This window comes from Lissotriton vulgaris, chromosome 1_1 (genome assembly GCF_964263255.1).
Source record: "Lissotriton vulgaris chromosome 1_1, aLisVul1.2, whole genome shotgun sequence".
Lineage (NCBI taxonomy): Eukaryota > Metazoa > Chordata > Amphibia > Caudata > Salamandridae > Lissotriton > Lissotriton vulgaris.
The window spans coordinates 587,739,901-587,755,635 of record NC_141685.1 but is presented as its reverse complement, the minus strand read 5'-3'; the positions used below and the strand labels follow the sequence as shown (position 1 = coordinate 587,755,635).

At 41.1% G+C, this 15,735-nt stretch overlaps 1 protein-coding gene across 2 annotated transcripts in view; it reads right to left on the bottom strand.

Moving 5' to 3' along the window:
* The window catches only part of LOC147747520 (vitellogenin-A2-like), a 77,691-nt gene that overhangs the window by 22,610 nt on the left and 39,346 nt on the right, over positions 1 to 15,735 (bottom strand). The window contains exons 19-23 of one of the 2 annotated variants that reach the window (XM_086953985.1): positions 12,583 to 12,768; positions 9,929 to 10,076; positions 8,089 to 8,314; positions 7,750 to 7,931; positions 5,948 to 6,464 (exon numbers count right to left, since the gene is read on the bottom strand). In XM_086953985.1, coding sequence (XP_086810111.1) covers positions 5,948 to 6,464; positions 7,750 to 7,931; positions 8,089 to 8,314; positions 9,929 to 10,076; positions 12,583 to 12,768 — 1,259 coding nt within the window. The remainder of the gene's footprint in view (positions 1 to 5,947; positions 6,465 to 7,749; positions 7,932 to 8,088; positions 8,315 to 9,928; positions 10,077 to 12,582; positions 12,769 to 15,735) is intronic. The other variant, XM_086953986.1, reaches the window with a different exon arrangement.

The window sequence follows — 15,735 nt, the reverse complement described above, 5'->3', positions numbered from 1 at the left end:
CACCAAAAATCGAACAGCTTTGGGCATGTGTAAAAAATGTGCAACCAATCACCCCCCTCATGAAGCTGACATCTAAAGCATTTGTTTTCTACTCCCAAAAAGCGTTTGCTTAATGCTTTAGGAGTGAGGTACGCCAGCCAACAGGATAGGAACGACATTCTTTTAAAATTGGCCGCTCTGAGAGACTTACGACCCACTTCTGAGATCCTTTCCCACTCCTGCCACGAGAAGGAACAGTTGGTTTCCAGGGATATTTTGGCCAGGATTCCGTCGACTAAAGGAGAAGCTTCCCCCTTCCTAAGGAATTTATACCAATTCCCTAATCCTGTTAATTTTACTTTGTATAGGGCAATAGCCAGTGGCATTTCCCCTGCCGGCACATTATATTTATGTATAAAATTTATGATTTGAAAAAATTCCAAAAACCCAGTTTTTAGTTTATTATCGGACCTGGCCAGAACCTCCTGCCAAGTAATGAGCCTCCCTGAAACAAAGAAGGCCCCCAAATCCCCAAAGCCTGTCTCCATCCATTTTTGAATTTTACTTGAGTGGATTTGAAGACCGAGGCTCTTGCACTCCTCTATTCTCAAATAGCGCAAACCACCCCCCACTTCCTGATTAAGAACGGACTGTAATCTTTTTATTATATCTCTAATGGTCTTATATCTGGTCTTCTTTGGTAACTTTGCTGTTTTTAAAAATATCGGAACCTGCGAGCCTGCCTCTTCGGCCATTTTTTCATAAAAAAACATGTCAGGCTGTCTACTAGGTGCCAGTAAGCGAGCTGCAAGATCCAAAATTGCGGCCGTGTAGTATGATCGTATATTCGGTAGCGCTAGGCCCCCTTGTGTAGTTCCCAGCTGTAGTGTGCTTAATTTCACCCTTGCAACTTTCTTATTCCAAACAAAATCCCTGACCATTGAGTCAATTTCCCTAAAATAGCGCAAATTGATTTTTAGTGGAACATTTAAAAAAAGAAAAACCAACAAAGGAAGGATCGACATTTTAATAAGTTCGACCCTGCCAATCAAAGTTAAGGGCAGTAAAGTCCATCTTTCCAGTAGAGTTCTAATTTTATTCCGAGTTGCTAGATAGTTCAAGCTATATAGTTGATCGAATTGATTGGAGACATAAATGCCTAGGTATCTGATGGGTTTGTTATTCAGTGCTTGTAATCTTAAATTGGATGTTAAAAAATTGCAGTCCGAATTCAGTACTAGCACCTCGGTTTTATTTTGGTTGATCTTGTAACCACCAATTTGTTCAAACTGATTAAACTCTTGGAGAGCATTATCAAAATTGAATTTATCGGGATGAAGGTATAAAATAATATCATCTGCGAATAATTTAACTTTTGACATTCCTTCTATAGGTGGCTTGATATTTGGGTTGCTGCGTATTCTTATTGCCAAGGGCTCAATAAAAAAGGTAAACAAGATAGGGGACATCGGGCAGCCTTGCCTGGTGCCACGGTTGATGTTAATCACTCCTATCGAGTTGGCGTTAACTACCACTTTTGCCTGCGCATTCTGATATATGTTTTTTAACATGCTTATTATCATGTCTGGAAACCCAAATTTTAACAAACCAATAAAGAGTGCCTCCCAATTCACCAGGTCGAAAGCTTTTTCTGCATCAACCATTGAAATTAAAGTTGGAATTTTATTAACCGAAACAAAATCTAACGCCTGAATTAAAAACCCGGTGTTTGTTGACATGGACCTTCCTGAAACGAAACCTGACTGGTCAGAATGAATTAACGCCTGAGCAATTGGTGTAAACCGCTGTGCCCATATTTTCATAAGAATCTTAAAATCGGCATTAAGAAGACTGATCGGTCTATATGAATTGACATCCTTCTCGTTTTTTCCCTTTTTAACAAAACTAACAATAATGGACTCTTTAAAACTTGAAGGAACCGCACCTCCCAATCGAACAAAATTAAATAACTTAACCAGAAAAGGGGTCAATTCTTTAACAAAAGTTTTGTAAAATTCGATTGGGAGCCCATCTGAGCCACACGCTTTTGCCCCAGCAATTAATCTCACTATTTCTGAAACTTCCGAATCTAAAATTTCGCTCTTCAATTGTACGGATGATGGACCAGGTAAAATGGGGAGATTTACTTCGTCAAAATACTTATAGATACAATCAGGTCCAACCTCGTACGTTGTAGAGTATAACTTAGAATAATGGTCCAGAAATACCCGAGCTATGTCATTTTTTTCTCTAACAATATTTTGCGTTATTGGATCAATGAGCTCAATTATAGTGGCTTTCTCCTGTTTGGTTTTAGTTTGCCCTGCTAACATCTTTCCCACCATTTGGCTCTCCTCATAAACTCTCTGTTGGTACGTTCTAGAGCTATTTATTTCTTCAATTACAAAAAATTCTTTTAAGGCAGCCTTCGCCCTTGCCAATTGTAATGTCGCATCTTCCCTTCCCAAATTACTATTATTCATAGCATTAGCCACATTCTGGTGGAGGTTGTTAACCTTGTCCCGCCTTTCTTTCCTCTGAGCGGCTGTGCGTGCGATCATCTGACCTCGGATAGCTGCTTTAAACCCGCCCCAGACTGAGAAGATTTCTGCAGTGCCTTCATTTAGGTTAAAAAACTCTAATATCCAATCTTTTGTTAAGGTCACCCAGTTATTGTCTTGGAGGAGTAGACGATCCATCTGCCACCTGGAATAGGCCTCACCTCCCCCTTCAATCACACACTCAAGTGATATTAAAGAGTGATCTGAGAAGGGGTTTATCCTTATAGAAGTATCTGACACCAACAATGATCGTGAATTAAGAAAAAAATCAATCCTCGAGGCCGTATGGAATTGGTTAGAATGGCACGTAAATTCTGCCGCTAACGGATTACTATTTCTCCATTGGTCCACTAACTGATGTTCCTGCATTAGGGCTTCCAAAACTCTCCTAGTTTGTGGTTTCAACTCTTTTTTGTTTTTATTAGAGGTATCCTTTTTTAAATCTTGGATAAAATTAAAGTCCCCACCCAATACTAATTTTCCCGGGATCCCTCTAAGTAGCTCAGTAATCCTCATTAGTGGCGTGGTATCGTCACTTATCGGGCCATAATAGTTAACAAAATTTAAACACATCCCATTTAACTTGGCCTCTACCCAAATCCATCGCCCCATTGGATCTCTCTTAATTTGTCCAAACTCCCATGGAAGACTTCGACAGAAATATATGGCAACTCCTCTTTTAGCTAACCCTGCCGAGGCAAAGAAAGCATGGGAGAAACACCTGGGAAGATATAGTTTTGGACAATTTGATTTCAGATGGGTTTCTTGAAAAAATAAAACCTGTGGTGAACAGAAAGCCAACCACCTTATTAGAGCGCCGTATTTGGACTTATTTAGTATACCATTAACATTAATAGATAAGATATGACACTTATTATTCATTTTTATCTAGGTTTTTCAAATATCTCACTACACCAATTCTCACATTCTTTTAGTTCAATGCCTCTGTTACTGCTCTTTTTACTGCTACATTTTTTTACCCCCCTTAACCCTACCCCTGTCCTCCCCGGCTTCCACCCCCTAGAGGTGGACCCCAAAATTTCCCACACACTCCACCTCTTGCCCTCCCCAATTGCTTTGCGGGGTGCCATGGATCTGCACCCAGGTTGACCCCCCGCCCCCCATGGTAAATATATTATAAACCATCTGGCTAGACTGTTAAATCATACAAACATTTTCATCTCCAACTAGAATTCTGGAGAAAAGAAAAAAAAAAAAAAAAAAAAAAAAAGACCCTCCACCAAACCATTTGACCGGAGCCAGTCGTTGACCCCACACCCGTCGCCAAATTATTGAGGCCCTGTCATCTCCTTGAGAAGCTCCTGAGCATCTTCTATGTTAGTAAACATATGGAACTTCCCCTTCACAAGGACACGTAGTTTTGACTGTTGGGCAATCGATGCCTGTGCCCCTTGTGCCTTAAACAAAAAAAGTAGTTTGACGAATTCCTTTCGCCTCCGGGCAGCAGCTGCGGACATGTCTGGAAAGAATCTACAGTTAGAAGTCTCGTTCACTGGGAACTGTTTTTGCTGTATGGCCTTGGCGAGGATCTTCTCCTTGATCCGATAGTCTGAGAAATTGACTAAGATTGTGCGTGGGCCACTTGAACTTGGCAAAGGGTGAAAAGGGACTCTATGGGCTCTGGTAATTGTCAAATCTCCACTAAACTCCGGGAGGACTTTTTCCTTGATAAAGGACTCCACCCATTGTGGCGCTTGAGCCCCCTCGATTCTCTCGGGAACACCCACTATACGTAAATTTGAACGACGTGAGTGGTTTTCCAACTCCTCGAGCTTGTTCTCCAATGAAACTTTATCCTTTGCTGCATCACGCACTTTAATGAGCAGTCCAGACATCTGGTCCTCCAACTGGGAGATCCTTGTCTCTGCTTCCTGGATTTTTCTGGGAAAACATGCAACTGCCTCTTCTATTTTATCTAGTCTAGAATGAAGAGCGGCGATTTCGTTCTCCTGTGATCTCTTCATGTCCCTAATCTCTTCCAAAATAAGGTTAAGTAGTGTTTTGACTTCCATCTGTTTAGTAGTAGCAGCGACAGCTGAATCTCCCATTAGGGTATTAAGAGATACTAGCTCCGGCTCTGGGAGTGTCACTTGTTGATTTTCCTGGCTTTGTGGCCCCATAGGAGGTGTCGGACCGCTCCCATTAGAATCATGTTCTCGGTCTATGTTATTAGTCTGGTCTAATGACCGAGCAGATTGCTGTTGCACAGAGTCTGAACCCGAAGAGTCTGAACCAGAAGGCAGGACCAAGTTTAACTCATTAGATTCCAATTCAGGAGACAGGGAGGTTGGGAGAGAGGCTGGCAGTTTTTGGGTGGTAGAGAGAGCTGGGATCTCCATGAGATTAACCGGTGATGATGAAGCGCTTAAATCCAGTGGTAGCTGTCCAGGGGGGGCCAGATCTGAAGCCACATTCTGGGATGTATTAAGCTGGGTCGGGGTGGATGGTGCTAATTTTTTCTCAAAAAGAGGAAACTTCTTCATACTTTTTTTCTGTTTTTTCTCAAATTTGGCACTCTCAGGTGTCCCTGCCTGGCTAGGTGAACCAGATAGAGGTATTGCTGGGGAGGTACTGGCTCCCTGGAGTGCACCAGAGGACTCTGCCGTAGGTTCTGGCACAGATTCTTCTTCAGAGCTCTCAAAGCTGGAATTCAGTCCCTGTTGATTCCCCAGCAATCCTGTCTTGCCTCCTCCCACAGATACATTCTTTTTCTGTGCCAGAGCCAAGCGGGTTTTTGCCGGTGAACCACACCTCCGGATAGCCGATAGGTGACCACGCCCCCAATGGTTATGGCGACGGTTTGCTGCTGATCTGGCGTGCTCGGATAGCAGCGTGTGCAGGCGCTGCAGATATTGCGAGAAAACATCGGGAAAAGCCGCGGAGAAGAGCCCAGGCTTCCACTGCTGTGCTGGAGTCCATTTGCCTGCTTTGTACTCTATTCTACAAACGAAACGGTGGAGCAGAGGAGCGATTTTTTTCATCTAAAACAGAGCTCCGGCTGCTGGGTGCTTTGAAATGCTCGGAACACTCTGAAAAACGATCTGTCAAGTCGAGTGAAAAGTGAGAGGTGAGGAGGTCAGGAAGGGCAGGAGAGGTGGTGTGCTGCGAGGAGAGGAGAGGCAGAGGCAGAGGCAGTCCGTGTTAAGGACTTGAATCTAAACAAGGAACAAGGAATTTAACTAAGGAAGCTTCAATAGGGACATTGTGCACTGTCTTCTTGTAGACAAGTAAGAAAGCTCGGATTGAAGCAGCAAATATTATTTTTTTTTTTTTTTTCTTTTCTTCTTTTTTCCTTCTTGCTTTGTTCACCTCTTGTTAGAGGTAGAGGTCAATATGGGGAGGCATAATAGATTAAACCAGCCAGCCACTGGACTAAAAGCAAAAGCCTGCTCTAACTCTTCTTGTTTGACTGCTGCTGCTGCTGCTGCTGCTGCTGCTACTACTACTGCGGCTGTTCCTGCTCTTTCTACTGCTGCTGCTACTACTCCTGCGGCTGCTGTTTCTGCTACTACTGCCGCTGTTCCTGCTCTTTCTACTGCTGCTGCTACTGCTGCTGCTACTGCTGCTACTACTGCTGCTGCTGCTGCTACTACTGCTACTGCTGGCAATGCGATGGTGGTTCTTCTTTGAACTTGTGTCTTTGTTGTTTTGTTGCTGGCTACTGCTTGACAGGCTGCTTGAATGGCGGTGGCCATGGTGCTGTCTCTTTCCTGAAGCATGAGATGAGGACGATGAAGAAGATGATGAGGATGAAGAGCTAGAGGAGCTAGAGGAGCTAGATGAACTGGATGAGTGTCTGCTCTTTCCATGTCTTAAGATTTCTGCAACATTTGGTGGATCGTCGTTGGGTCCTTTGGTGCTTCTATGCTTCTTATGTCTTTTACTTACGCTTCCATTCCTAACCTACAAAACAAAAGTCACTGTGAGCTTAAGAATTGGTGCCTATTAATAATGTAGTTTGGTTCACAAAATGATGTTGATTCCATCCACCTTAACGTTTAAATGCTAGCCAAATAATATTTTATATGATCAAAATTATAATCATTTAATGGATATCCTGTAAATCACACAAATTTAATGTGTACACACTTTCTGTAAAAATAAATAGCAATGAAAGAGTGTAGAAAAAAACTCAAGTAGAGTAACTAAAGATAAACACCACATTTTCTGACGTTGATGGTTAAAACATCATTTAAAAGATATGTGGTTATTTTTGGGAGATTGGAAGGGATGCCAGTATAACACGTTACAAATACATGCCATAAAGAGGATAAGTGGCCTCTGTTGCCTATTTTTCATTGAACTGTGGGATACAGTAAAGTCTTATGTTGTACTTAATGTGACTGAGCGCTTCAGAGTGCGACTTGGTGTAATGGAAGAAGGATAATATTCACGCTGTATCTAAAGAGTGGTAAATATATATATATATATATATATATATATATATATATACACACTAAGCAAGTAGGTGGGGCTTTCGGCTATGCCTGAAAGCAAAGACTAAAGGGATTTTTCAGCTGCGAAAAAAAGGTATTTGACACCAAAAATGTTTGGTTGTAAAAAATACTATTTACAGAGGCTGGAACAGGTGAAAATGAAGGTGGTCAGTGTTGCTCTACTTGTTTCAAAGTTCCAATGCTTTACCTTCAAACAAACAAAACATTCAGACTCCAAACCCGTCTTTTATCGCTGCTCTTGCATATAAATGCAAGTAGAAAGAATTATATTTCTCCAATAAAAGTTGGCACGCATATTTATTTTCAAAATCAGGGACATGAAAGGCCTAGCCTAACTTGGTGATCTTTAGAAATGTGAGCTTGAAGATGAATAGTGTGCTTTTACAAATGTAGTTACTAAAACAACTTCCATAGTCCTGCAGTACTTGTCTATAAAAGGTTACCTGGATCAGTTTTTGATTAACCTGTGTCTAAGAGGTCAGGATTTATGACAGATTGTCAGAATTTCTCAAAAGGATACATTTACAGAGAATACATGTGAATGGAAAATCCCAATAAGGAGAAATCACGGGTTCCACTAGGAACCTGGCATGGATCCGACCCCTTAGGTTACAACAGATCTAGATAAATGTGTAAATGACTGTTCATAGAATCAAATTACCGAGCTGGTAAATTAAAAGTGGCATACTTGAATACAGAAAACTATTTATAGAAGTGTTACACATACATACCGTATATTCTTCATCAATTCCCAGAATCTTCTTTAGCTTCATTTGGACTGCTGACTCTTCAAGTTCTTCAAGTTCTTCACCCTCATTTTCCTCCATAGCTACCATTGTGATTATTTTTGAAGCTGCCTTTGGACCAGCCTGTATCTCCAACAACAACTTCTCAATAGCTGCATCAGTGTGTGCTGCAAAGAGCACAAAGGAATATATATATATATATATATATATAGATATAGAATGCTCTGCTCTGTGTTAATTGACTATTATCTCATTCCATACTTTCCATTTCACGGTTTCAACAAGCATAAATGAACACAAATTATAGTTTAAAAACATTCTTACCTGGTTCTATCACTATTTTTGCTTCATGTTCTCCAACTACTTTGTAGAGAGGTGCGTTATTGAGGAAAGCTGCATTTTGGGATTTGGTTTCAAGGCAGACTTGGAAACCAAAGTTTTTGGCCTTGGCACAAGAGCGATAGGCGGTTGAACTCATTGTTGCAGAGTGGTGAATTCCTTCATCTGCAGAGTATGCATACTTTTTGGACATCAGTTCAGAAGACATATCCTGCATCCATTGAACATAAATAAATACTTATTTTAGCTGTTTTCTATTCATAGTAGTGTCAACATCCTAATACCTCCATACAAGGCTTACCACAATGCTATAGTTATTAATTTTCCTTGAAATACTCTATAAATCCGAAAATATGAACAAATACATATTTATGATAATTCAATGTAGTCACCCAAAATGTCTTTTACTCCCTTGTCTATTCGTTTGACAAATGTGCCTTGTTTACGAGAACTCTTTCAAAGACAAAAGTTGGATTTCTTTAGGTCCTGACCTTTGCCATCCTTCTACATCCCCATCTCTCTCTTTGACCCTCCCTGACCTCCTTCTTCTCCCCTTTTCCCTGTCCACCTCTCTTACCTACTAGCTTCTTTACCACTTCTCTATCTTTAGTGCTAGCTCTCCATACGTTCTACCATTCTTCTTCCACTTTTACTCATATTAGCCTTCTCTTTTCTTCATCTTACCGTCCTTATTCACTCCTGCTTCTGACTCTTCCTCTTTACACCTAACTCAGCTGCAAACGTTTACTACCTTCATGCATTCTGTTTTATAGTTTACCTGTAATGTTAATCTAAGTCTGACGTGATAGAATTTTGTATAGAATGTCTATAATTTTAAATGTTCAGAATCTAGTATTGGTTTCAGATTATATGCTGTTTCAAATCCTGCCTAAATGGCTGTTCACTGTATGCACTGTCATCAAAGTTAATTTCAATGTAAGTGCACAGTTGACTTTCTGGTTGAATGGCGACAGATAAAAGTGTAAAGAAATACAATTATTAATAGAAATTGAATTTTAGCCATAATTTGTTAAATATTACCTCTTAATAAAAGTAATGTGTGTGCACACACAGACATTGACATATGTGCACATGTATACATGACTGTAAAATTGGAGTGGCAAAGAGCAAGCTGGCTAATATCTGGCAGTGAGCAGCAGAATATGCTATTTATTATTTACTCCTGATAAGGTACCAATGGTTTGTGGATTCTGGTAATCAGAGTTACCTTAAGCAGATGAAAAAGTTGGCATTATCGCCGGATTGCATATACAGTTTTGTCTTAGCATTTGTTGTGGGTGTTGATTGTATTAGGTAAACAGATCTGTTTAGGCAGTATTTTCTGTCTGTAAATTGCAGAGTGTTTGATGTTCAGCCATTATTGCATCTCATATCGTGTTTATAATTGCCACAGTAGTGTTTCATTAAATCCAATTTTTCACAATTGATTAGAATTCACTAGTTTCCACAGTATTTAAAGCCAACAAATTAAAATGCCCTTAACACAAATCCTTTTACATAAAATGGCTAATAATGCTGACAGTCAAAAAGCACTAACAAATAACAGTTGACGTCAGATGGCCCCCAATGTTCCACAAATGTCTTTAGGTTGTTAGTTTTAGGAGTTCCTTGTTTGTGTCTGTTGGAAGTTTTTGATACAAAATTTACTAGAACTGTATGAAGCAAATCATCAGTGTCAATGGTTAGTGATGTCACTTTGTAAGATCTTATCTTGTCAATAAAGGTTATTAGGTCTATAATTCACTTCCACTACTGCTATGTTTTAAATTACACCCCTGCTGTGAAAACATACAAGTGTACAAACCATCATGCTAGCAGCTTCCGCCGAGGACTTTCCTGTTGTCTCAAAATGTTTCTTAAGAATGTTTTGCACAGCTCCTTGTGGTAAAAGAGGGGTCTTCTTGGCTGCATCCTGGTCTTCTACATTCCTTGTGACAGCAAACACCTGAGCCCTGAAAACACAAAGATGAAATACTTTTAAGATGTGAGGAAGGTCATAGAATATAAGGTTTGTTTGCTTGAAGCTATCACTTTTTACAGATAATCATAGCCTAAACAAAGTATTTGCTACTGTGATCTTTCTTGGAACTGTGTTAAATGGAGTGCAAAAAAAGTAGGTGTAATGTAAACTCTCTCTTATTTAGCTTGAGGTCTCTTCAAAGACCTGTGCACAGGGTTCTGTAATAAGCCAAAGAGCAGAGGTCTTCTGTTCGAGTTAATGCAATTCATTAAGGAACAAGGCAAAGAGAGAGGATTTAACAAAGGCTGTGAAGGTGGTGAACAATATGAAACACACAAAAGGTAATGGGAGGCTCCTTTCAAAAAGTCCCTAACTAGCATCCAGAAATAATGCCTTCCTGTTTTCCTGGATATGGCCTTGCATCATGACTATCGTTCACCACCGAACCCCACAAAAGGTGATGGACGGAATGCTTGCAATTTGTTTAAACCACTGACAACCGCTTGGGGTAGCATTCCAACCCATTATTTTTTTGTTCACCGTGCCACTTCAGATTGGACCCAGCCATATGCAAATCAGTCTGGATTCTGTTCCTCATTGGATCAGTTCAACCCAAACTGCCAAGCCAGGTCCTCTCCGAACTGGAACACAAGCAACCGCAGACCAGTTTTGCCCTAGTTATGGGCTCATCAGCCAAGTACAGCTTGGTTCCAGTGACAAAGTGAGCATGGGACCCACGCTGGAGATACCCATGCCACTTAGGTGGAGTGCATAAAACACTTAAAAGGTGACAGGAGGCTGCTTGCAATACGTCTAACTAATGGAAATTGCTTGGAGTAGCAGTCCAACCCATTGTTCTTTTGCTCATCATGCCTCCCCAGTTTGGACACAGCCCTATGCAAATCTGTCTTGACCCTGTTCCTCATGGGAACAGTCCAGCCTGAACTGCCTAGCCAGGTCCTCCCTGAACCAGAACACAAGCAACCCAGGGCCAGTTTCGCCATAGTTAGCGGCTCATCAGCCAGGTACAGCTTGGTTTCAGTCACACAGTGAACATGGGACCCACCTCTAGGTATACCCATTGTCACTTGGGGGTACATAAAACACACAAAAGGTGATGTGAGGCTGTTTGCATGCGGTCTAGCCTCTAGCAATTGCACGGTGTAGCACGCCTACCCATTGTTCTTTTGCTCATCATGGCTCCTAATTTGGACACAGCCCTATCCAAATTAGTCTTGACCTTGTTCCTCAGGGGATCATTCCAGCCTGAACTGCCAAGCCAGGTCCTCACTGAACCAGAACACAAGGAACCCAGGGCCAGTTTCACCCTAGTTATCAGCTCATAAGCTGGGTCCAGCTTGTTTCCAGTGGCAGAGTGACCATGGAAACCACATCTGGGTATACCCTTGCAGCTTAGGGTGGTCCATGAACCACCCACCTAAGTGGCATGGGTATGCCCAGACATGGATCCCATTGTCACTTTTGCACAGGAACCAAGCTGTACCTGGCTAATAAGCACATAACTTGGGCAAAACTGGTCCTGAGTTGCTTGTTTTCTGGTTCATGGAAGACCTGTCTTGGCAGTTTGGGTTGGACTTTTCTCATAATGAGCAGGGTCAAGACTGATTTGCATTTGGCTGGTTCCAAACTGAGGTGGCATGGTGAGCAAAAGAGCAATGGGTTTGGATAGTACCTCGAGTGGTTGCCAATCGTTAGACGAATTGCAAGCATGCCCCCCATCACCTTTTGTGTGTTTAATATATCGCCCTAAGTGGTATGGGTGTGCCACGACGTGGGTCCTATGATCACTGTGTCACTGGAACCAAGCTGTACCTGGCTGATGAGCCCATAACTAGGGCAAAACTGGTCCTGGGTTGCTTGCTTTCCAGTTTAGGTAGGGCCTGGGATGGCAGTTCGCGTGGGACTATTCCCACAAGGAATATTGTCAAGACTGATTTGCATATCACAGGGTCCAAACTGAGGTGACATGGTGAGCAAAATATCTGTGTGTTTGGATTCTACCCCTAGGGATTGCCAGGGGTTTATACAAATTGCAAACTTTCAATCCATTACCTTTTGTGGGGTTCGGTGGTGAACGATAGTCATGAAGCAAGGCCATATCCAGGAAAACAGGAAGGCATTATTTCTGGATGCTAGTTAGGGGCTGCAATTAGTTTTAACTAAGAAACCTTACTAAATGTATTATGTTGTTTGGTTTTCCACTCGGTGAGCTGCAGCAAGAGGGCCACTCTATAAGTTTATCAAACACTAATTCATGCCCCTAGAATCATGCATCAGCTCTTGTACATTGCATGACATTTCAAGAGGAATCAGTGATATGTCTCCTGCATATTGGGATCACCATATTGAAAATGGAGACAAATGGTGTGGATAATTAGTGGCCCTTTCCCCAAAATATTGTCTATACGTTTAAGTAAAATTTTATGCATGGGAGTGAGCCATCTACTAATTAAAATGATAGTGCAATGTATACCCACCTTGTAAGTAATAGTTCATTCTCCTGTTGGCATGGCATTGTTTCAACCTTGATGTTTTTGGCTTTCATGTCGACCTTAGCTGTGAATTTCAATGGTAGATTTGTACGTAGTTTGGCGTGCAACTCAATTCCAGCCTGGATAAGGTGGGTGTTTATTCCCATTGTAGCAACTGTGTGCATGGACACGCTGAAAGAGAACCAAGATGCACATATATTGCAAGACTATCTTAGTTATAGGTAAATTCCTTATACGATTTCATGGGTGTGATTATAAACCATACGTGGCAGGAGGAACGTTAAATGGTCCAAACCAAACCGCCATGAAAAGAAAGACTGTTCAGGATGATGCATTTGTCAAAATCTATGCAATACACAAGTATTCTTAGTAAGATGTGGCTCAGGGACAGCCCTTAAATCACTATGTGCCAGAGCTCAATGCCAAAGTATCAGAGCTGTATAATCAATTAGTCTCCTTGAACACAAATAGGTGAGTCATTTTAACATTTTTCAAACAAAGCAGTGAAGGACCTCCTACTGTTTATAGACCATTTAATGCAGGATATAGCCCTTTTCAAAGTGACTCTAATTCTTGCTAGATAAGTAACTGGAGGGTACACTGAGTTCCCAAGAATTATACAATTTGGTTAGGGATGGAACCTGGTACTAGAGCTCAGGTTATTCTCTCACCACAAACAACCAGCCACTAGATCACATTTCCTACCACAAAGACCACTTCTGCACTGATTGCAAGGTATGAAAAAAAGCAGTTTTTTTCTATAACAGTGGATTATATGATATTTAGTATGCTTTAAAATCCTCTATAAGAAGATGTTGCAGGTGTCACTGGTAACTTTTAATGTAATAGATCATCGGTGATAAAAAGATAGAGCAAGAAAAGCAACACAACTTAAATCAAAACTATTGAAAATGGGCCTTTGTTGATTGATAACGTCATAGCTGGAAAATGGATTAGATACATATAACCTCCCTCCAACAGGTGATCGCTCACACAGGGAGGTGGGACCATACAAATTCTCACTAGAAACAATGATCCTCTCCAGGAAATTGCTGCACACCAAGGCCACACAACCACATCTGTCTCAGAAGCCTGATTTGTACAAATAATACCCCTTATGCTGCACATGCATTCTGAACTGTTTCTCCATTGATGGGTCATCACTTTGTAAATGTCTGCCAAGGAAGGTTCTAGTTACACAGAGGTTAAGTGGCTCCTCCCAGTACTAACTCCTTTTTGTTGCAGTTACATTAAAGGGGGCTGTTAAAACCAAAAGTATCCATATACTGCATATTTTGTGTCAGCCCTACGTTGGTGCATGATAAAAAACATTGCAAAATGTATTAGTAATAGCAAGCAATCCTCCTAATGTTATTTCTACGAAGATGTTAGCTCAAGGAATGTGTTTTTATTCCGGTCAATGACTAAGGAAATGTGACCAGCTTCTTGGCAGTTATCCCCTGGTATTACTCAGACTTAGTGGGATATTGTAAATTTGAAGAAATAAAAATTATGAAAGCAAAATTACCCTCCTGCTAACTGAACCTGGTTATCCACATTTTATCAAGATCATTATTATTTGTAACTCATCGTCCAGTCTACAACATTGTTAATAAGAGTTGTATGTTAGCATTGAAGCTCTAGACATATCACATATAGTAAATTGTCCTTCCTCTTGGCAACAGTCTAAGGGCCAGATCTACGACCCTTTTTTGCGGCCGCAAATGGGAGTTCCTACCGTTTGCGACTGCAAAAAAGGGTAGTGGCATGTACAAATGCTAAATAGCATTTGTGACTCCCGCAATTAGGAAGGGGCATCCCTTCCTAATAGCAAATCACTATGCCATGTACAATTGTTTTGTGACGGCATCTGCGGCTGCAAAACACTCACAGTTTACCACCTACTTAAAGTAGGTGGTAAACCAGTCACAAACATGAAGGCGTCCATATGTTTAAGAGCAGGCAGTGGTCCCATAGAAAGTTTCATTTTTCTTTTTTAAATGCATCCCGTTTTCCTTTAAGGAAAACGAGCTGCATTACATAAAAAAGTACTGCTTTATTTAAAAGACCCCTGCAGGCCACCATCCCTGGGAATGCTACCCATTCCTAATGGGGTCGCAAATTGTTACAGCTTATTAATATTCATGAGGCATGCAATTTGCGACCCCATTAGGAATCGCTAATAGTGTCTAAGACACTAGTATACATCCCAATTTGTGAGTCTCAAATTGCGAGTCGCAAATGCGACGCAATTTGTGTGTCGCAAATTGGTGGGTCGTACAGCTGCCGCTAAGACTATTTGAGCTGTCAGGCTCCACTTCACCACTTAACAGTTTGAGTTCATGTATCATGTGTCGGAAATATAAATTCTATTTTCCACTCAATGAAGTAGAGGAGGTCCCCCAAACTCTTTGGTGTCTTGCAGCCAACAGGGAAAGAATCATACCCACCGAACATCAGAGAAGGAAAAATATTCATCTAACCATTACTCTTCCGTTGATGAGCAAATTCAGTTTGAGTACATGTATACCAAGCGGCCACGCCTCCAAATCCACTGTACCTCAAAATGGAACATGCATCACTCGTTTGTATATGATGGTGTCAAAAAAATGTCCGAAGAATTGTAAAATGACTACTTTTTGGTAACCTTTTCTCTGCATCTCTCACTAAACAAGAAGCCCACGTCCCTCCTTGAAATACGCACTGTACCTCCAGATATTGCTGGATGTGGTAAATGCACTGATCAGATTATATTATTAAAATTCTTTCACTAAAGGCTGCCAAATATTCCTATAGAGAAATGTAGCCTCTTCAGAGTGCTACATTTGTTTCAGCATGGACTACTGTATATCTGACCTCATCAGTCCCCACTCAAACACTAGGACTTTATTCAAGAATCGAGTACAAAAGGCTGCTCTTGATCTCCATGAAACTCAATTATCACTGTTGTTTGAGACTGAGAACACCATTTCATGGCTGCATGTAATGGATGACACAGAATCGTCTGTAGAAGGGACTCTCTCATATCCCAGTCATGCAAACACATTATTATTATATTTGTTTCCCACAAGAAGAAACCACCTCTATTTCTGGTCTCCTTGACCTTCATCATTTCAACTTTTAGAGACCATATACAAG